At 49.2% G+C, this 20,935-nt stretch overlaps 2 protein-coding genes across 2 annotated transcripts; both read left to right on the top strand.

The window, feature by feature from the left end:
- The first annotated feature begins 21 nt into the window (after positions 1-21).
- LOC310647614 (uncharacterized protein) lies at positions 22-7,030 on the top strand. The gene is made up of 4 exons (XM_083374965.1): positions 22-82; positions 337-467; positions 2,639-2,820; positions 4,449-7,030. The coding sequence occupies exons 2-4, from the start codon at positions 364-366 to the stop codon at positions 5,921-5,923; spliced, it is 1,761 nt and encodes a 586-aa protein (XP_083231091.1). The 5' UTR covers positions 22-82; positions 337-363; the 3' UTR covers positions 5,924-7,030.
- A 629-nt stretch (positions 7,031-7,659) lies between these two features.
- Positions 7,660-20,917, top strand: QSOX2 (quiescin sulfhydryl oxidase 2). Its single transcript, XM_083375241.1, has 12 exons — positions 7,660-7,970; positions 10,787-10,887; positions 11,344-11,392; positions 11,555-11,663; positions 12,530-12,620; positions 12,951-13,096; positions 14,269-14,409; positions 15,196-15,325; positions 15,977-16,099; positions 16,717-16,867; positions 17,997-18,185; positions 18,362-20,917. The coding sequence occupies exons 1-12, from the start codon at positions 7,703-7,705 to the stop codon at positions 18,898-18,900; spliced, it is 2,037 nt and encodes a 678-aa protein (XP_083231367.1). The 5' UTR covers positions 7,660-7,702; the 3' UTR covers positions 18,901-20,917.
- The last annotated feature ends 18 nt before the right edge of the window (positions 20,918-20,935 follow it).

Below are 20,935 nucleotides of genomic sequence, written 5' to 3'. Positions count from 1 at the left end.
CTCCTTGTCTAGTTTCTCTCCAGCAAAGAATCAGCCATATCTGCAGGATTTGGAGCAGGGACTTTTTGGTGATAGCCCCAAGGTAAGAAATTGCACATCGCTCCCGTATGTCATGCAATGTTTCTCTTCTAGAAAGCAATGACCAGCCTTTCTATTTGTCAAAGTTTTTAATTAAAATTTGGGCGCTCAGGGGAACTGGGAAGGCATTTGTCTGGAACGGGAGAGGGTCTCCTGCTTGAGCAAGGGGTTGGACTAGAAGACCTCCAAGGTCCCTCCCGAGTCTGAACTTGCGATCATCCTAGAGAAACTCAGACCGATTTCTCTTCCTTCCGCCAGATTTCTCTCAACCCTCCAGGAGCTGGAATGCTGGAGAAAGAAAACTCTGAGGCCTCTTTCAAAGCTGCTCCTCTTATTGCAACCTGTTCAGGGGGGAGAGGAAGGAGACGCAGCCAAGAAGCGGGACAGCAGTGAGAAAACCTTCCTTAATCTTGCGGGGGGGGGGGAGGGCTGAGCTTCCCAGGCTTGTGGGGCGGGGGCAGTGGGGCTGCTGCTGGACGGAGGCTGGTGGCGGGGGAGGGGGCTGGCTGTGGCACCCTGGCACACTTGGTAGCACGGAGGGGAGACCCAGCTGCCACTTGGGCTCCCCGCCCTTCTGATTCGGGAGGGCCGTTGGGGGAGTGGCGATGGGTGGGAGGCTGGTCCCGCATGGGTGGTGTAGCTGGAGACCGAGGGCGGATGGCACGGGTCGAGCGGGCAGGGGCCGCGGTGTGGTGAAGACGGGTCCTAGCTGGGCTGCCTGGAGCAGGCCGGCCTGGAGATTCACATGTCCAAAATAGAGCAATAATTATTCTCCATAAAACCTACTAGTAACTGGTGGGCTAATGGAGCAGAATCTGGAATGGAATCCAGGATCCAATCTAGAACAGAGCCCGGAATGGAATCCAGGATCCAACACAGAATAGGATCCAGAATCCAATCCGAAGTAGTGTGTGGAATTGGATCAAGATTCCAATCCAAAATGGAGTACAGAACGGAATCCAGAATCTGATCAAGAATAAAATTTGACAGGGATTTCAGGGAAGAAGAACTCAACATTCCTTTGCTGCTAAGTAACAATTGTGCTTTTGTGTTAATTGTGTTATCTGGGTAAGGCAATTTGTCTACGAAAGGGCGATTGGGATAGATTGCTCAGAACTGAATCACTACTTCTCACTTTGATTTATTCAAAGGCTTTTTTCTGGTTGTCCATGCCTGATCTTCTCCTTGGCCTCTGCCCTTGAAGGGTCCCGATTTTGAAAGCTCACCTTCCTGCAAATCTTTGAATGAATGGGGTGTTTTGTGACACCCACCCTTTCTCTTTCACAAATTTTCCTACTGGCCTTGTCACTTCCCATTGAGAAGCGTTGTGGATAAGTGGGAGGGGGTCTGTTTGGTTAATGGAGAGCCTTGCAAATAAATCTTTGCATGAAACAGATCTATAATTCATGTTGCTATTGATTATAGGTCACCGGTACCTTTAAAATGGATTGCTGGCTTCAACTGCACTCTCTCTGATGGAAGGGCTGGCTGGCATGGTGGATAGAGAGACCTCATCCATCTAGTTGTTTTGGACGCGGCAAAGTCTTTTAGCTGGAGTCCTGGTCGAGATCCGCTTCCATGCAGTTCTATCTGGATGAATAACAGAATAACAGAGTTGGGAGGGACCCTGGAGGTCTTCTAATCCAACCTCCTGCCTAAGCAGGGACCCCACACCATTTCAGACAAACGGCTGTCCAGGGATGGAGCATCCACAACTTCGGAAGGCAAGCTGTCCCACTGGCTAATTATTCTCATTGTCGGGAAATTTCTGCTTAGTTCTAGATTGGTCCTCTCCTCGGCAAGCCTCCATCCATTGCTTCTTGTCCTGCCTCCGAGAGCAACAAAGACGCTGGGGGCTAAAGCCCAAGAGCGGTTGCAGGAATTGGATAGGTCTAGTCCAGGGGTAGGCAACCTCGGCTCTTTTATGACTCATGGACTTCAACAGCTATAGCTGGCTCAGGAATTCTGGGAGTTGAAGTCCATGAGTCATAAAAGAGCCGAGGTTGCCTACCCCTGGTCTAGTCTAATGAAAAGGCCTAGGGGTGACAGAAGTTATCCAGCACTGGAGTGGCTGTCACAGGGAAGAGAGGACGGACTTATTTTCCGAAGCACCCGAGGGCAGGAGAAGAAGCAACGGATGGAAAACTTATCAGAGAGTGATCCGACCTAGAACTAAGGAGGGACTTCCTACCAGTGGGACAGCTTCTCTCAAGTACTTGTGGATGCTCTGTCACTGGAGGTTTTTAGCAACAGCACTCAGACTCATATGCCGCTTCACGGGGCTTTTACAGCCCGCTCTGAGCGGTTTACAGAGCCAGCCTCTTGCCCCCAAACATCCTCATTTTACTGACCTCAGAAGGATGGAAGGCTGTGTCAACCTTGAGCCAGTCAGGATCGGACTGCTGGCAGTGGGCAGTCAGCCTGCAATACTGCAGCCGGTTGTCCAGAATGGGTTCCAGAATCCTGGGAGTTGAGGTCCACCCGTCTTAAAGCTGCCACGGTTGGGAAATGCTGCATTCCACACTCCCCCTCCCACTAATTCAGGCCGATCCCTTCACAGGCGACTGGCTGAGTCGAAGAGCATTTTGCCGCCAGGGAATCGGGAGGCGGAAGGAGGCGCAAAGAGGGAACCAGGAAAAGGAGATCCGTCTTCCAAGGTCTTGGAAGCTACCATCCAGGATCTATATGATCCTTCTGGTCAAAGATCCCCGTATCCAGCCCTCGGTGATGGAAGAACAGCAGGTAACTATACAAAGATGGTCTGGATCTCCGTGGTGGAGATTCAGGTAGTCCTCGCTTAAGGATGGGTAGTTTTAGGACCGTTTGAAGTTACGACAGCCACAGAACAAGTGCTTTACGGCTCATAAAGTATCCCCAGCTGTGGTAAAGGATTGTGCCCTTGCTCTCTCGTGGTCACATGATCACATGCTGGGCGAGTCAGCCTGATGACCAGTTGTGGCATTTTGCCAGTCGTGTGAAAAACGGTCATAAGTCACTATTTCCAGCGTCGTGGTAACTTCAAACTGTTGTCTGAAGGAACTGTTGTCAAGAGCTGCTATGCCTGTATAGTTTTGGTTTGCTCCTGAAAATGCAACTCCCGCAAAAATGTGAAAGAAAAAGTTTAGAAACTTTTTCCTTGAGTCTTTGGGCGCTCAAAAACAGGTGATGGGATAAGAGAATTTTAATTCCAGGGTCGACTAGGAATAGAAAGTGGCTGGTTGGTTTGACTTTTCTGGATGGAACCAAGCCAGCATTTCTGGCTACCCGCAAAACCTTTCTAAGTCATTTTGCCGACTGACATTTCCTCCTTAACCTTCTCTCCGTAAATTATGTCTTCCTGAAAAGCTCCTCAAGGAAATAATAAATTAAACTCGGGGCTTGTGACGTCTAATTTGCTCTGGCCACTTCAATCACCCTTTAATGCAGACCGAAAGAGTCTCAGTTTCCCCTTTGATGCCTGGAATGTCCTGCTCAACATCTCATTGGCGTAAATCACGCGAGAGCCGAAATCTGTCCGAGTTTATCAGAGAATATGATTATGTGGCTTCTCCAGAAAACAAGGCATTACTTATTCCATTTGGGCTATTAGAAATGTGCTTTCTGCCCAGATATTTCCAACATAATTTAAGAGGCCACATTTTTTTAAAAAAAATCTATCCATCTGAGAGATTTTGCTTTCTTACTTTTATCAGCGGTTCATATTTCTTCCGCCTTCCCATTCAGCTTATAGAAACTAAATCCAAATCTTCTATCGGAGACCTTTCTACAATTTACTAGCCTTGTAGGTGCCTTGTCTCTAGGAAATTATAAATATTGAGTCAGGAATTACAGTTCCTCAGAACTGTACTTATATTCAGAACATTTCGCTAAGTGTGAGGAATGGTCCTAAGTCACTGTTTTCCACGCCGTTATAACTTTGAACGGTCGCTAAGCAAACGTTTGTGGCATCTCCTGGCCACCAAAGCAAGGTTTAATTCTGTCCCCTAGCAAGTTGGTATTCAAGATAAAAATCTGTGCCTTGCCTGTGGATTCTGGTTGAAATTAGAGCACTTTCTGCTACTTTCTCTAGGGGAACAGGAAAAGCAGAACAGCCCTCTCTTCTCTTCCTTAGAAAGATTTGCAAGGCAGAGAAATTTTGGAAGGAAACTTCATGGGCTGCTCTTGGTGGTCCCGTCTTCTGATTTGCCACCTTCTCTCCAGTGGTCTGCAGCGGCTTCTCCTTCTTCAAGAAATTTCAGTAGCATCCTGGGTTTTTTTCCCCATTCTTAAGGAATGGTGCTAAAATTTCTTCCACCCTCCTAGAGAAATACAGAGAAATCTGACATTAAGACCTAAAATTAAATCAATTTCCACATTTCTGCTGTTTCTAGATCACTTGGCCCGTCGAGGAGAAAACAGTTCTCCTGATAACAGTTTGACCAAGAATTCCCAAGAAGACCATCCTGGATCTCCATTGGACAAAAGCCCAGGAAGTTTTGCTTCTGCAGGAACTTCTTCCATACTTCATGGTTTCTGCCCATATCCAGAAAAGTCACCATCCGGTTTTGAATTCCGTAAGGGCTATGCGGTTCTAGTCAATCTCTCTGGAAGTTCTCTTTCTGCTTCAGATCTAGAAGATGATGGCCAACAAGACACAGACGTCAGCCTCCCCGAAGAATTTGTCTTCCAGGAACCCCTGCCTGATAACCTGGCTGTCTCTACACATCATGAAGCTCCAGTGGTGCCGAGGATAGTAATAAGTACAGAAAGTACATTATCCTCCTCTGAGAAGAAACCTCATGGGCAAATTCCTGGTGGGGATCTTGAGTCAGAGGACTTGCGTGCTGTGTACAGTCAGGAAAAGATCTGGGAAGACGCGGCTGGAACGGAAAGGTTGGCTGAATCTGGCTCTGTTATTTTACCCAACAGTGGGAGGCTGCAGGGGACCTGTTCTGTGACAAAAAAGGACCACATTCATGCACCAACTTTGAGAAGCAGGGCAACTTCTCTGAATGTTTCCGAAGAACGTGCAGAAAATGGTGGGAACAAGACGACGTCTCGAAGTCCAGCTGAGGTGAGGATGGTCTTCTCCTCCACCAATGATCCTTTTCAGAGTCCAGAGAGTGAAGGAGAGAAGGACCCTCTGCCTAATGTGATTAATGTAACCGGAGAAGATGTTGAGGATGAAAACACATCTCACTGTGGTAACAAGGATGCAACCGTGACATTGGCATCAGGTGTCTCTCTGAACACTGGCACCCCTCAAGATTCCGAGCAGCCAGTCCATGGCCCTAAGCATTCGTTATGCCACAGGTTTCCAAATTCTTCTGATCACCTGCTAGTTTCAGAGGACAAAACCAGCTGTGTCAACTGTTCAACGCAGGTATGTGTATCCCACAAGCCAGACAAAATCAGTCTCCAACTCAACAAAACGTCCCTGGGAAACAGGGACCTGGCTGAGGAAAATCAAAAAAGTTCTTCAACCAAGAACCAAAATACAAATGAAGCTGGGATGGCAGCAGTCCATTTAAGGTCTCCCCAAGAGGCTCTCCCAAAAAACGAAGGGGACGCCGTGCATTTAAGCAACAAGTTTCTTTCTGAACTGGAGGATGATGTGTCTCCGGTTGACGAAATGTTGACTTATGGAAGCAGCGATCTCCCGTCTTCAACCGAAAAGAATGCCTCATCCTGGAGCACAGATCTCCCAGCTCCACCCGAAAACCTAAGTGGACAAGATGATGAGGCCACCTCCGGCCCCCTCGACTTCCCTTCTCCACCCGATTCAGTGGCATCTTCTGAAGCCGAAGAGCTTTCCCCACCTTGCAACCTCCCCGCAGAAGGTTCAGGCTCCTCTCCTCGTGCCTGAGATTTCTTTCCATTCTCACCTTCGAATTTCAGCGTAAAAATGGAGAGGGAAATTACAATTGCTTCGAAAACAAATACAGGGGGTCCTCAACTTACACCCTGGCTGTTCAAAGTCACAACGGCACTAAAACAAGGGACTTATGACTGTTTTTCACACTTATGACCGCTGCAGCATCCCCACGGTCACAAGACCAAAATTCAGACGCTTGGCAACTGGCTCATATTTATGACTGATCCCCTTCTGCGACCTTCTGACAAACGAAATCAATGGAAAGCCAGATTCGCTTAACAACCGTGTGACTAACTTAACAACTGCAGCGATTCACTTAACCACTGTGGCAAGAAAGGTCGTGAAACGGGACAAAGCGCACTTAACCAGTTTCTCACTTAGCCACCGAAATTTCAGGTTCAGTTGTGGCCGCAAGCTGAGGACCACCTGTAAAAGGATGGGGCCCTTTACGAAGGCTTGATCTTCTGTGGCTCAGGTGTGGAAAAGGAGGCCTCCGTCACAAAGTGAAGGCGCACACCAAGGATGGCGACACATTAAACACCCGGAGCCACCGCGGCCGGATGCACTTGACAGTCCCAAGAGATGGATCGCCCTGCCTGTCACTGGCAAGGCTTCAATATCAAGATTATACTTACTTCAAGGTCTGATTTTTTTTTTTGCCTGCTGTGGTCTTGATCAATATTAACCTCTAGGGTCAATAAATCTTCGTAGGGGCCTCCAGAGAAGTCATTAGCTTTCATAGAAAATGGTTATTTCTCAGTTAAACTCTGCATTTAATTTTCAAGTCATCCATCTCCTTCCGCCTGTCCCCGCAGCAGCAGAACGGAGACGCCTCTTAAGGGGCACCCAAAGCCCGGATGCCCCACACCGTTTTGGGGCTGGCTTGGCTCATTTATGGGAAATTCTGAGGGAGGGGGAAGGAGGGGAGGGGGGAGAGAGAAGGGAAAGTGGATGAGGAACAAGAAGGGAGGGATGGCAGGAGGGGAGGGAGGACAAAGGGAGGGAGGGGAAAAGGGAAGGGAAAGAGGGAAGACAGAAGGGAAGGTGGAGGAAGGAAGGAAAGTGTAATGGAGAAATGGAGAAGGAAGGAAGGAAGGAAGGAAGGAAGGAAGGAAGGAAGGAAGGAAGGAAGGAAGGAAGGAAGGAAGGAAGGAAGGAAGGAAGGAAGGAAGGAAGGAAGGAAGGAAGGTGTAATGGAGAAATGGAGAAGGAAGAAAGGGAGGGAGGGAGGGAGGGAGGGAGGGAGGGAAAGAAAGAAAGAAAGAAAGAAAGAAAGAAAGAAAGAAAGAAAGAAAGAAAGAAAGAAAGAAAGAAAGAAAGAAAGAAAGAAAGAAAGAAAGAAAGAAAGAAAGAAAGAAAGAAAGAGCCTCCCCCACTTCCGCTTTCCGGCTGTCAAAGTCCTCCAGCCGGGGAAGGAGGCGGGGAGGGCCTTCAGGGACGGAAAGGCGACGATTTACCCGTCCGTCCTCCCCGAGGGGAAGGGGAAGGGAAGGCGGGGAGGAAGCCGGGCTGGGGATTATGGGCTCCGAGGCCGACTCCGCATCACACGTCAAAGCCCTCCGAGCGAAGGGCGCCCGCTTGACGGAGGCTCCGGCCTCCCTATGGGAAGGCCGGGAAGGCCGGGAAGCCCCGCCCCCAGGGCCGCCTCGGCCGCTGATTGCGCGCTGGGCGGCGCGCGGCGCGGAGAGCCCGCCCCCGTCTCCAGGGCCGGCGGCCCGTTGCCAGGGGCGGCCTGGAGGCCTGGGTGGCGCCCGGCCTTGCGCACCGGGCATGGCGGCGGCGGCGGCGGCGGGGCTGGGCGCTCGTGCGGCGCCCCTGGGGTGGCTCTTGGCGCTGCTGGCGGTGGCGGCGCCTCCGCCGGCCGGGGCGGGGCTGTACCAGGCCGGCGTGGACCCGGTGTGGGTGCTGGAGGGCGGCTCGGTGCGGGAGGCGCTGCGGGACGCGGCCTCGGCCTGGCTGGTGCAGTTCTACTCGTCGTCCTGCGGACACTGCGTGGCCTTCGCGCCCACGTGGCGCGCCCTGGCCGGGGACGTTCACGGTGAGCCGGGCATGATGGGGGAGGAGGCCCGGCCCTCGGCCGAGAGGCCCCCTCGGCACGACCTGCCCGGCCCGGCCTAGCGCCCTCCTCCCCGCCGTCCCCAGCCCGAGGGGAAGCCAAGGCGGCGCCGGTGAGGGCGCCCGGTCGGGGGCGCAGGGCTGAGGCGGCCAATTGGTGGGAAAAGGGGGTTTAACTGCAGGGCATCTTGATCCCTTTGATCTTCCTTCTGAGGGTTCCGGACCCCGGGGAGAACTTGCAACCGTTTGCCCAAGAAGGGAGTTTGCAAAGTGTAATTTTCCACTCTCCAGATGATGATGATGATGATGATGATTCCACAATAAGCACGGAATCCTCCAGTCTCTCCAGGCAATGGTGACCTCCAACGCCCATCATTCTCCCCTTGGGGGCGGGAGTGACGGCCTTAGAGAGCCATCTCCTTAGCTGGCTTGCCCACCTGGAGAAAGGTGCTCCCTGGCTTCTCCATGGATGCCTAGGCTGGATCTTACGTCCATGGATGGGCGGAGCAGTGGAGCAGGACCTTAGGTTTGCAGAGATCCCCCCTCAAAGATCTCCGGATACAACTGAGGCCAGAATTCGGGGGGGGGGCATCAGGGGTCTGACTCCCGGATGGCATGTGGCAGGGTGGAAAGAGAAGGGCTTCATTGGGGTAAGATGCCCTCCTGCTTTCTTATCAGGGAGAAACAGGTAGACTTCTTCAGACGGCTGAGCCACAATTCCCAGGGACCTCACCACTGACCGTTCTGGCTGAGGCTGCTGGGGCTTGTAGTCCAACACGTCCTGAAGGCTCCTATACTCTTGATTGCTTGACTATGTACCATCAAATCTGTGTCGATTCTTAGCAGCCCCATAGACAGGTTTTCTCCAGGATGAACTTACTGTATTTTGCATATATTTGTTGTGTTGCAGGTTCAGCCCTAGCATGCTCATGTCGTTGAAAAAGTAGTTTCCAGAGGATACTGATTTTTTATTACTGAATATTACCCATCAAAGAAACTTCGGGAATCTTTTGCCCCGTTTCATGGGCTGCATTGCAGTTTAGATGCCCTTTGTCCAATGAGAAATGGATGTGTCAGTTTGAGATAATATCTCGGCAGCTGAGAAGGGTGGCATATTTTCTAAACACTCGTAAGGCAAGGTGTCAATAACAATGTGGTTTCTTTTTTGTGTTCAGCTGAGTGGGGCCATTTGCAGGATTTGCGCAACCGCTCGCTCTTTCCACACATTCCCTCTAGTTTGTAGTGGCTTAAAGAGAGCAAACATTGGGAAGTCTTTGAGAGGACATAATGTATTTGGCGTGGGAAGCTTTGGATGGTGAAGAAATCTCAGAAGTTTCAAAATGTTTGGTATTTAGCAGCTTGTCCTTCTGGTCTGGCAGGCACTTTTGCTGAAAAGATGCATCTTGTGCAAAGCAAGAGCATAGGAAGCTGCCTCTTATAGTCAGTAGCCTAACACAGTGTTTGTCAACCTCAGCAATTTAAAGATGAGTGGGCTTCAACTCCCAGAATCCCCTACCCAGCAATTCTGGGAGTTGAGGTCCACTCATCTTAACACTGGCCTTATCACAGTTTGCTTTCTTACAATTACTGAGAAGCAGTGCAGAGTCCTCAACTTATTCAAAGTTACAATGGTACTGAAAAAAGTGACTTTTGACCCTTTTTCACACTTGCATCATCACCTGATCAAAATTCTGAAGATTGGCAACTGGCATGTACTGTATTTATGACGGTTGCAGTGTCCCAGGGCCACGTGATCATCCCCTCTTGTAACCTGACACGCAAAGTTCCCCTCTGCCTTTTGTGAATGGCCCAGACCTGCCTCCCAGCTGGCGCACTTAACCAAGTGTTTGGGTTGAGGCTGGCTTGCATTGTGCAAAGGACAAACAACATTTGCATGTCCTTTGTAAGGCTCATTTCATTGCAGTTGTAGGGCTCGAGATGGGGGGGTCAAGGGGGGAAGAAGAGAAGAACAGCCGTGATCATGAATGAAGCAGATAACCCGAAGCCAAACAGTTTCAAGCTTCTGCTTTTTTCAGCAACAAACTAGCTCGTTCCCTATTGTGCCCATCTGTTCCGAGATGCTGATGGTTATCCTGGCGCCTGTTGCGTGGACAGCCTCCCGTCTACAATGGCCATTTTCACCCTGTTCCTAAATGCCACATCTTTTTAATAAAACAAAGAGAAAGTAGATATTTTTGCAGCCCTGCGAGGAACATCTGGCTTAGGGTTGTAAGTCACTTCTGGTGAGATGGGAGGCTGGATAAATTTGATGAATAAATGATGCTTCTAAGTCCTCCCCTTTTTTTATAGAAGAAAGATTGAATTTATTTTTGTAGGATGGGTTTTATTTCTCAGGGTTTTCAAAAGAGAAGCAAATACTCTCATTTTGTCTTTCTCTCTGGCAGACTTTGGACTGTGCTTGTTAAAGAACAGGGTCAGCCCTCTTAGCCACAGCAGCTTCTTTTAAAACTACTTACTTCAAACGAAAGCTAACTTCCACATTTGATGCAGTAAAATTAGTTCTTAACTGAGATGTCTGCAGCAGCATCGTTAAATTTCTTTCTTGATGTTTAGGGCCACCTTTGCTCCTTTTTTGACTTGTACCGGAGACAAATTCCTTGTGTGTCTGAGGATTCTGTTCCTACCTCTACCCCTTCCGTTCCTTTTCCTTCCATTCCATCCTATTCTGTCTCGCGTAGTCTAGCGGTGTTTCTTAACTTCAGTCGTTTCAAGATGTGTGGACTTCAACTCCCAGATTGGCAAAAGGCATAAACGCTGTTTTAATTTCTTTCCTTTCAGAGTGGGAGCCTGCTATCCGAATTGGCGTGCTGGACTGCGGAGATGAGAAGAACTACGAACAGTGCAAAGAGTACGGAATTCAGTATTATCCAACTTTCAGGGTAAGCGCCTGCCGGCATCCTAAAAAGGGTTGCCGCTTGATTTGGCTCCACGTGGTGCAAAATGTGTGGGGAAGGATTTCCCGTGGAAATTTTAATCGGCAACTGGGGTGCCCCTTTGTTCCTCATGTCTTAGTTGCTCTGCTGGGTTTTTGTTTTTGGTCGGAGCTATTGAGCGGAGTCCAGGTCGTTGTTTGTGGCCGCTTTGTTTCAGCTGGCAAAACCTGTTGGTCCTTTGCAGTTTTGTTTGTCCTGGGTGGCCCCTTTCATTGCAGGGACCAGCCACTTTTGCCCTCCGGATTCGTGCAGCATGCCGGGGACTGCCCCTCCTGTAGTTTTAAAACATGTGGCTGATTAATAATAAATATATTTAGACTGGGACCGTTCTACGTTCAGGGATTGATTAGTTTGGGTTGTTCTAAACAGAACCTTTTCTTTTCTCCCTCCCCTCCCTTCCAGTATTTCAAAGCTTTTACCAAGCAGTTTACAGTTGGAGAAAATCATCACGGTGAGTTAACCTGACGGTGCCCTTCCTGGTTCAAGATCAGTCCCTTCCAACGAGGTTGGGTCAAAGGCTCCCGTGTCTTCCTCCTCTGGGAGGGATAAGCCAAGAGCTTTGCCAGATGCCCAGAAAGGATTTAGTTTCAGGATACGTCTTCTCTTTCCTCAGCAACCTCAGATCGGGACCTTCAGACCATCCGCCAAACAGTGATTGATTTTCTGCAGAACCACTCCCGGGAAGCCAAGCCAGCCGCTTGCCCCAATTTGGAGCCAACTCTGTGAGTCCCTTCCTTGCCTGCTAAAAAAGGAGGCTCAGGGGAGACTTCGTTTGTACCAATAAAGGAGAACTGCAGGGTTGGAATGAGGGCTCCTGGGTGCTGCCGGCATCATGAAGAACCAAAGCAGGGCCACTACAAACACAACAGCCTGTCGTGGCATACTCAGAAAGTCAGATAACAAGATTTGTTGTTTATTTGTTTATTACGGTTATTTATTTCATGCTTCTCAAGATGGTTATTCTCAAAAGCTGCATAAACAATTATGAATAAAAGCCCCAGAAATGTGATTTAGAAATATAGGATATTCTAGGGCAGTTAGTGGTATAGGTAGTCCTCGACCTATAACCGCAATCAGGACTGGAAAATTTATTAACTGGGATGGTCATTAAGTGAGTCATCATGCGATCCTTCCTTGTGATCTTCCCATTGGGCTCGCTTGTCCGAAGCAAGCTGGGGAGTCACAAATGGCAGTCATAATGAGCTCGGGGACACTGCGATGGTTATAAGTATGAGGTCACTTTTTTTCAGCACATTGTAACTAGACAGTTGCTAAATGAGTGGTCATAAATCAAGGACCACTTATGTGTTCTGGGAAACCTAACTAAGCAGTCTTCCATAGTGCTCATTTTCTGCCTTCTGCCCTCTTTTTTATTAAAATTTCCACAACCCACCCATTTTTAATGATTTTTTTTATCAGCAAACTGTAAAAAGCCATTTCATAATTTCTGCTGCCTGACAATATGTGAGTTGAAAGCCCTTGCAGATCAGCCATAGACGTTATCAATAGATGTCTTACCTTTATCTGTCCAGTGATTTTTTCACTTAATTTTTCTTAATTCTTAATTAATCATTCTTATTCTTAACAGGCCAGAAGAAGTATTTTCCCTTTTCAGAAAACACAGTCAGCATTATACTGCCATTATTTTTGAAAACGGGAGCTCCTATCTCGGCCGAGAGGTAACGTAATCAGTAAATGTGACGTCCCAGTCCTTTCGATGTAAGGGTGGCTTACATCTTATCTACCCCTGATTGAAATCGGCCCTCATCAAGCCTTCCAGCTTTTACTTTGTAAGCTGGGACGAAAGACAATTCGTTTTATGCCCAACTTCACTCAAACTCCAAAGAAGAATACAAAATACCAGAGTTGGAAGGGACCTTGAAGGTCTTCTAGTCCAGCTCCCTGTGCTGGCTGGGAAATTCTGGTGGTCGGAATTCACTTTGCCTCTCTTTGCAGTCCTAACCAAATGCACAGCACCACTGATCACTCTGCTTTGCTTTCTCCTCCAGGTGATCTTGGACCTGGGTCAGTATGAAAACCTTGCTGTCAAACGGGTTCTAAATTCTGAGGCAGCTTTACTTAGGAAACTTGGTGTTACTTCGGTCCCTCAGTTGTACCTGATTTATCCCAATGGATCCCATGGATTAATTAACGAGTAAGTCTTGACGAATGTGAGTTTGTAGGACCTGCCTTTCCGAGACCTTAAAAGTCGTGTTTCTCAACCTTGCCCACTTTAAGATCGGTGGACTTGCAACTCCCAGAATGCCGGCTGGAGAATTCTGGGAGTTGAAGTCCGCCCATCTTGAAAGTGGCCACGGTTGAGAAACACTATGCGAAAGTAATTTTAGGATCTTCTTAGGCAGCTCCAGATACGATACGTAAAGGTACAGCAGGAAATTGGAGGGAGGTATGATGCTGGAAAGCCATTATGAGGAAGTGGCCGCTTATTTGCTCGCGTGCTGGGGAAAAAGTCCCAATATTGAGCCATCAATCCACTGTGCAAAAACTCTGTAAGCTGTCAGTCACCCCTTGATTTATGGAGCCGTCTGTCAGTGGCTCTGATGTGTTCCGTGCATCACTTTGTAGGCACCTGCAAAAGGTTTGTCCCTGTGGCTGCTAAGAGTTGACAGTAGCCATTTATGAATTATAAATTTTTGCAACCAGATTTCTGCCATCCTGGGGTCTCAGCATTTGCACACGAGACTCTGGCTTCCATTTAAAAGTTTTGGTTTTTTTAATTGTGGGCTGCAGGGACAGCTGGGCAGGGGCGGTGCTGTGGACACGTCCGTAACTATTTTGCAAATTCCTGGTGTAAGCAAGATGGTCAGAATTCTTTTGATAAAGTAGAACTGGGGCAGGAGCAGGCTTTAGTAATGGCTGGGTGACCCTGGTGGCTTGGCATTGGGTGAGTTACCTGGGCAGGGGGTGCCAAAGGGAGCAAAGGGGAGTTGGCAACAGGGAACTCGTTGGCTACCTGTATCGCAGAGGGCCAAATAAATATTCAAATAGGCCAGCCCTTATCGAGAGGGTGCCAGTTCTCCCCGGGACTCTGCGAGGCTCATAAATATGAACCAGTTGCCAAGCGTGCGAAACTCGATCACACGACCGTGGGGAGGCTGCAATGGTCGTTGAGTGTGAAAAGCGGTCACTTTTTTCGGTGCTGCTGTAATTTCAAATGGTTGTAAGGTGAGGACTGCCCGTGTGGCATTTATTGGGGGCTGAAAGGGGCATTTCAGGCAAGCAGCCAGCAGCACCTGAATTTCTGTAGCGACTCGCCTGTTGAGCTTGAGGGTTTTTTTAACTTTTATACTGTCCTTCCACACACAGTTTGAAGCCTCTCCGGTCTTTCTTTTCTTCCCATTTAAAGTCACTCCCGGGAGTTAGAAGGAAACTCGCCTCTCCACTCCCTCTTCTCCAGCCACAGAGGCCAGGAAACACGAACGCGAAGGCATGGAAAGGATCTGACCCGTAAGCAGGAAAGAGCTTTCCCCCCCCCTTTCTTTCAGTGTTGGCTTTTCTCCCACTCCTGAACGGGTGGCTTCAGTGAACGGCGGCTTTGGGGGTGCGAGTGGACCTCCCGGAGCTTCTGTGGTATTCCAAAGGCTGCACTTCAAACATGGGCAGGACTAGTCGGACACTTTTGGTGGGTTTCAAAAGAGAAATCAGTGCCATAAATTTATCTCAAGGCTTGAAATATAAATGTGCCAATTCTGAATCCTGCAAAAGAAGTGCTACTAGGCTGCCCAATGGAAATTTAGCTCTAAATAAAGTAAATAACAGAATAACAAGTGGTCTTCTAGTCCAACCCCCTCCTGAAGCAGGAGACCCTAGGCCATTTCAGACAAACGGCTGTCCGATCTCTTCTTGAAAGCCTCCCGTGATGGAGCACCCTCAACTCCTGGAGGGAAGCCATTCCATTGATTAATTGTTCTCATTCTCAGGAAATTGCTCCTTGTTTCTAGGTTGCTTCTCGATTAGTTTTCCTCCATTGCTTCTGGTCCTGCCTTCAGGAGCTCTGGAGAATAGGTTGACTTCCTACTTCATTATTATTATTAATACTTATCTTTGCTAAAAAAAAAATATCTGAGTTCCAATCCACTGAGGATGAACAAAATGGGTGTACTGACAACAGTGGCCTAATAATAGAAGTTTCTAAAGATAAATCTCCTGTCTTTAGTATTCCTACCTTCCTCACTTGTGCAGGCAAAATAAACCCGCCACATTTTAAAGTATCCGTGTCTCTTTGTTTTTCAGGTCCAAATTATATATGGCTGACCTTGAATCTGGGCTGCATTATTTGTTCAGGATAGAAATGGCCACCCACAAAACCTTGGAAGGTGCTGCGCTGAGGGCCTTAAAAGATGTCGTTATAGTCCTAGCCAAGGTAAACATTTTCAGTCTTTTCACTGCGCTTGCAGTGTGCGGTAAATCACGCTGGGCAGGAGATCTCCTTAGGCTACGGGACTTGCCTAACTAAAAGAACCTCTGACGCGTTTATGGGGAAGGAGAAGATGGGATTCCTGATCGAGCCCGTTCGGAAAGGCGAAATTGGAATCGGGACTTTTGCGGCTGCCTTTCTGTGTGCATTTTTACAGCCCTTGGAGAACTAAGTCTGATCCAGGGAGATTGGTAGGATGCAGTTCGGTCACCAGGACCAGAGTTTAGTCTTCCGAGCTTTTGACTTGTGCTGGAGCCCATCCCCAGGGGACTTCTAGCAGAGTGTGTGCTTTGGGCTGTGCTGTGTGTGGTGTTTGTGTGGCGTCACAACCAGGCATCTCCTGCCATTCGGTCAGTTGCACAAAGAAGCAGCTCTCCTCGGTGCCTCCGCAGCCGATCCCTTTGAAACAGAACAGCTGAACTTCAGTTTCTTGAGTCGACTTCCGTTTCAGCTTCTGCTACCTGGCGATTTGCGGAGCCTGGTTGTGCTGCCTTTCAGTTGTTTTCCCCACCGGCACCCCTGGCAGCTTCAGGGGAAGGGAAGAAAGTTTTGAGAACAGTCCGTGCGAATCTGTCCTTAACTTGGTCTTTCGCTCAGCTCTTTCCTGGCCGTCAGCCTGTGATGAAGTCGCTGGAGACGTTACAGGTGTGGCTGCTGAGCCTCCCGTTGGACCGGATCCCCTACGATGCCGTCCTGGACCTGCTCAACAATAAAATGCATGTAAGCTATGGCTAGTTTTTGGTTGGGGGCATAGAAGGGGAAAAACAAGGAGGAGGAGGAGGAGGAGGAGGAAAGAGGGAGGGAGGGAAGGAGGGAAAGAAAAAGAAGGGAAGGAGGAAGGAAAGAAGGAAAAGGAAGAGGAAAAAAGGAAGAGAAGGAAGAAGAAGGGAAGAGGAAAGAAGGAAGGAGGAGAAGAGGCTTGCATTTGAGCCAGTTGCAGCATCTTGTGTCACGTGATCACTATTTGCAATGTTTTTTGCCCTTATCAGTTGTAAAAATGCCCCTTCTGAAGAAGGGATTCCCTTTGTGATGGTGGCGAGTCAGATGAGCTGCATGCAGCCCTCGACTTACGGCCACAACAGACCCTGGGATTTCTTCCCTCCCTCCCTCCCTCCTTCCTTCTTTCTCTCCCCCTCCTTTTTTCCTTCATCCTCTTCTTCCTCATGCCCTTCTTTTAAAAGTTAGGTGAATCCCTCAAGATATTAGTCGAGGATAGGAACTTTTAGGGGGCCCCCCTCGCCAGGGGTCAGCTGTAGTGCGATAGATTTCTGCCTGACCGACTGTTCCGACGGAGTGCGTGAAAGTGGGACCTCATGCCGCTCTTTCCCCCTTTCTAGATCTCAGGCCTGTTTCTGCCCAGCCGGCTCCAGTGGGTCGGGTGTCAGGGCAGCCAGGTGGGGCTGAGAGGTTACACCTGTTCCTTCTGGAAGATCTTCCACACATTAACAGTTCAAGCAGCAGCCCAGCCCAGAGCCTTGCTCAACACAGGTAAGAAAGGGGAACGCCTCTGCGGGTGAAGTGTGGCTGGCAGGGAGGGAGGGAGGGAGGGAGGGAGGGAGGGGAACTTAAATGGCACTGCAGCTGCTTTAATAGGGGTTGAGCAACCAGCTCAGCCTTTGCCAGGGGTGACACGATCGCAGTCTTCCAATAGCTGAGGGTCTGTCCCAGGCAAGAGGGGTTCAGCCTATTTTCCAAACACCTGAAGGCTGGACAAGAAGTAACAGATGGAAGCTCATAGATCAGCAATCCAAGCTAGAATCAAGGGGAAATTTCCTGACAGAACAAAACCAGTGGAACAGCTTGTACATAGATAGACATAGCTTAAAAAGTCCAATTCCTTTATGTTTTGCAAATATTATGGATTCTCCTCTTCAGAAAATCTATGAGCAATATCTGGGAAATCCAGAGGCTGTGCTGAGTCTGTTAAGTTTGAGGCTGTTAGCACTGAAATATCGTCCTGCTTTGAAAACTTGTTTCCTGTTCTGTGACCACAACCCACATCCGCATAAAAAGGAAAGCAGGTGTTATTTGTGGCTTTCAAAACTAAAGAGCGTCTCCGTTAATATCCTGGTGCAAGAAGCATCCCCAGCAGTGAGCTACATAGTTTGAATTGGGTCATTTTTATCCAGATTTTCTTCTTTGGGAGCAGGCTGGAAGTTTCAACCCATTTTTAAAGCTCAGCCTGGCTTCGATGCGACCGTTTCTTGTAATGGGAGAATTGGGTCAGGCTGAAGCAGCAGGATTAGGCCTTCGAGGGTTTCCTCTTCTTATTGCTTGCTTTAATTCCTGTCTCCTGGAGGGCCCCTAATCCTCCCAGCCACAGGTGGAGTTTTATCCTTCGTGCCCATTTTAAAGATTAGAGTGATCCAGAGTTGAGGCAGTTTTGCAGGGAAAGAGAAAGGAAGGATTAGGTCAAGAGACACGACATCTGTTTGCAAGATGCAGGGGGCTAATAAATGAGACAGACACAATCTCTTTCCTCAGAATTATTGAGAATTCAGGGGAGAGGTTCTGCCCAGAAAGTTCTTTCCCTGCCCCGTTGGCCTTAAGATCCCATTTCCAGGAAGACCAGCGAGGGGCCCCGTGAACAAGCACGTCAGCCGCTGCTCTCTTGCAGGTTTTGAGGACGACCCCCGGGTGGTTCTCCAGGTCATGCAGAGATACGTCCAGGATTTCTTCGGCTGCCGAGCCTGCGCAGATCACTTCGCGGAGATGGCCGGAGCGTCTCTGGGTTCGGTGAAGAGCTGGGACGAAGCCGTGCTGTGGCTCTGGGAGACGCACAACGTGGTGAACGCCCGGCTGGCAGGTAGTTCTCAAGGGACAACTTGGCGCTTCTAAGTGCTTCTTCCTGTGTTGGTAACTGGGTGTGGTTTTTTGGTAAATAAGTTGGGTAAATAAATAAAAAGTCAGTTGATCAGTGTGGGCTCCCCAACTAATGCACCCCCTGATGTTTCCTGTCTCTCCCTCCTCTCCCTCCGACAGGGGACTTGAGCGAAGACCCCCAGTTCCCCAAAGTGCAGTGGCCCACCCGGGCCCTTTGCCCCGCGTGCCACCAGGCGACCCAAGGGCCCCCGGCCTGGGACAAGATGGAGGTGCTCCAGTTCCTGAAACAGCATTACGGCAGCCACAACCTGGTCCACACCTACCTGGAGGAAGCCGACAACGCTGAGGAAGGAGAGCGCCAAGGTGGAGGAGAAGCGCTTCTGGAGGAAGCTGCTAGGGAGGCCAAGAAGGGCCGCCTTCCGCAGAAGCCCTTGGGCTCAGAGTCCAAAGGGGCAGACCGCGGGATAGCCAAGGAGGACTCCATGATCGATCCAGGGAAAAGGCCAGCGGGCGCAGTGGCCGAGCAGGGAAGGAAGCAGGCAGTGTCGTTGTTGGGAGTCGGCTTCTCCAACATCGACATGAGCCTCTGCATCGTCCTCTACGTAGCGTCGTCTTTATTCTTAATGACCATGTTCTTTTTCTTCCGCGTGAGATCCAAGCGCTGGAAAGTCAGACACAGCCACCGTCCCTATGTATAGCCGATCCATTGGAAATCAACTTTCGGTCTCGCAATGGCTCTCTCCTGCTCGCCTGCAATTCGGGTAGCAGGGAATCAGGGATTATTTTTTTCTTTTCTTTTCTACAGCGCAACATTTTCGTTTTCAAGGGACCGTGCCGTTGGTCCTCATCCTCGTTCACTGATGTTCTGCTTCTCTACTGGTGGACGCTCTGAATTTGGAAGGGTATACAAAAAGGTGTTTTCCTGAAGAACATTAAAACGGTTCTGGTGATCTCCTTCCTTGGATTACCTAGTGTGCTGTGGTTTATGGAACGGTTCAAGAAAATCGGTGCTAGCAGGGTGTTGAAACAGGTGCTTATGTAAAAACAAGGAGATTCAAAATTTAGATGACAACTGTAAAATATAATCCAACCCGTGTCTTAAACCTTAAAAGAATTGATTTTGACCAGCTCAGAGACAGCCTAAGGAAAATTCCACAGATAAAAACCCTAAAGGGGAAAACAACTCAAGAAGCATGGGAAACTCTGAAAAATAGGATCATAAAAGGCCAGTGTGGCACAATGCGATTGAAAAAGAAAAACAAGAAATCCAAGGAGAAACCAGCGTGGTTGCATAAAGATCTCTCTAATAATTTGAAAGACAAAAGGGACCAAATGGAAAGAGGGGACACAGAACTAAGGCAGAGTATCAGCAGGTGGCTCGGATCCGCATAGATGAAGTCTAATACAATCCTTGGCGTAGAGGCACAGAATCAAAACCACGTGAAGTATTGGTACCGCTTTATAAATTCCCTAGTAAGGCCACACCTGGAATACTGCATCCATTTTTGGTCACCACATTACAGAAAAGGTGTTGAGACTTTGGAAAAAGCACAAAGAGCAACTAAGATGGTCAAGGGCCTGGAGACAAGAACACGAAGAATGTTTGCAGGAATTGGGTATGTCTGCTCTAGTGAAAAGAAGGACTAGGGGTCACACGATAGCAGTGTTCCTGTATTTGAGGGGCTGCCACAGAGAAGAAGGGGTCAATTTATTTTCCAAAGTACCTGAAGGCAGGATAAGAAACAATGGATGGAAACTTAATCAAGGAGACAAGCCACCTAGGACTAAGGAGGAATTTCCTGGCAGTGAGAACAATCGGTGGAACAGCCTGCCTCCAGAAATTGTGCCTGCTTCATGGCTGGAGTTTTTAAGAAGAGACTGGACAGCCACTGAAATGGCGTAGGGTTTCCTGTTTGAGCAGGGGGTTGGACTAGAAGATCTCCAAGGTCCCTTCCAGCTCTACTCTGATTGACTAGATGGAGACAAAAGAGATTAGAAAAAGCGAGTTCCAGGCTGCTTAGAACATCAAATAATAGGATTGGAAGGGGCCTTGGAAGTCTTCTAGTCCAACCCTCTGATTTTGCCGGGGGGGGGGGGGCTTCTGTCTGCACCCAGCACCCCAGTTCTGGATGGCGAAGGGAGCAGGCCAACTGCTGACCCTGGATGGGGGGGCTCAAAGGGAGGAAGCCCCCAGGAGGGGGAATGGCAGGAGTCTCCTCAGCTGCCTTCTGGCTTGCGATTGGAAGGATCAGGGGCTCCACAGGGCCGGGCACGGAGGTCATGACCCTTGGCCTCATCCTGCAGCTTCCAGGGCAGGTGGGGAGCTCTTTCAACATTGCCCCCCCCCCCCGAGACCCAGGAAGGAACCCAAAGGAGTAAAGAATGGAAAGGGACGGGGCTGGAGGCGGGTCCTCGGTGGGCGAGGTCTCCACCCCTAAAGCCGAGGCTGAAATGCAGACCGCTGGTGAGCCGCTGCATCCCAAGTGGAGGCTGTCAGATTTGCTCCGGCCAGTTGCTTCCTTTACTTGCTTCCTCACCTTGGATCCAGCACGCAACACCTTGGGAATCTGAGCATCTGCGGCTCCTCAAAATATTAAATTCGCCTCTGAATCCCTCCTTCCCTCTTTGTGCCCTCCCCTCTCCTTCCCCCTCCTCTTTTCTCCTTTTTTTAAAGATTTGTTTTCAAGATTTGCCAATAAAGCGTTCTGAATCCCAGCTCCTGTGTCTCTCCTG

Source organism: Vipera ursinii, assembly GCF_947247035.1.
Source record: "Vipera ursinii genome assembly, chromosome: 16".
NCBI classification, from domain to species: Eukaryota; Metazoa; Chordata; class Lepidosauria; order Squamata; family Viperidae; genus Vipera; species Vipera ursinii.
The sequence above is the reverse complement of the archived record's forward strand: the minus strand, read 5'-3'. Positions and strand labels throughout refer to the sequence as shown.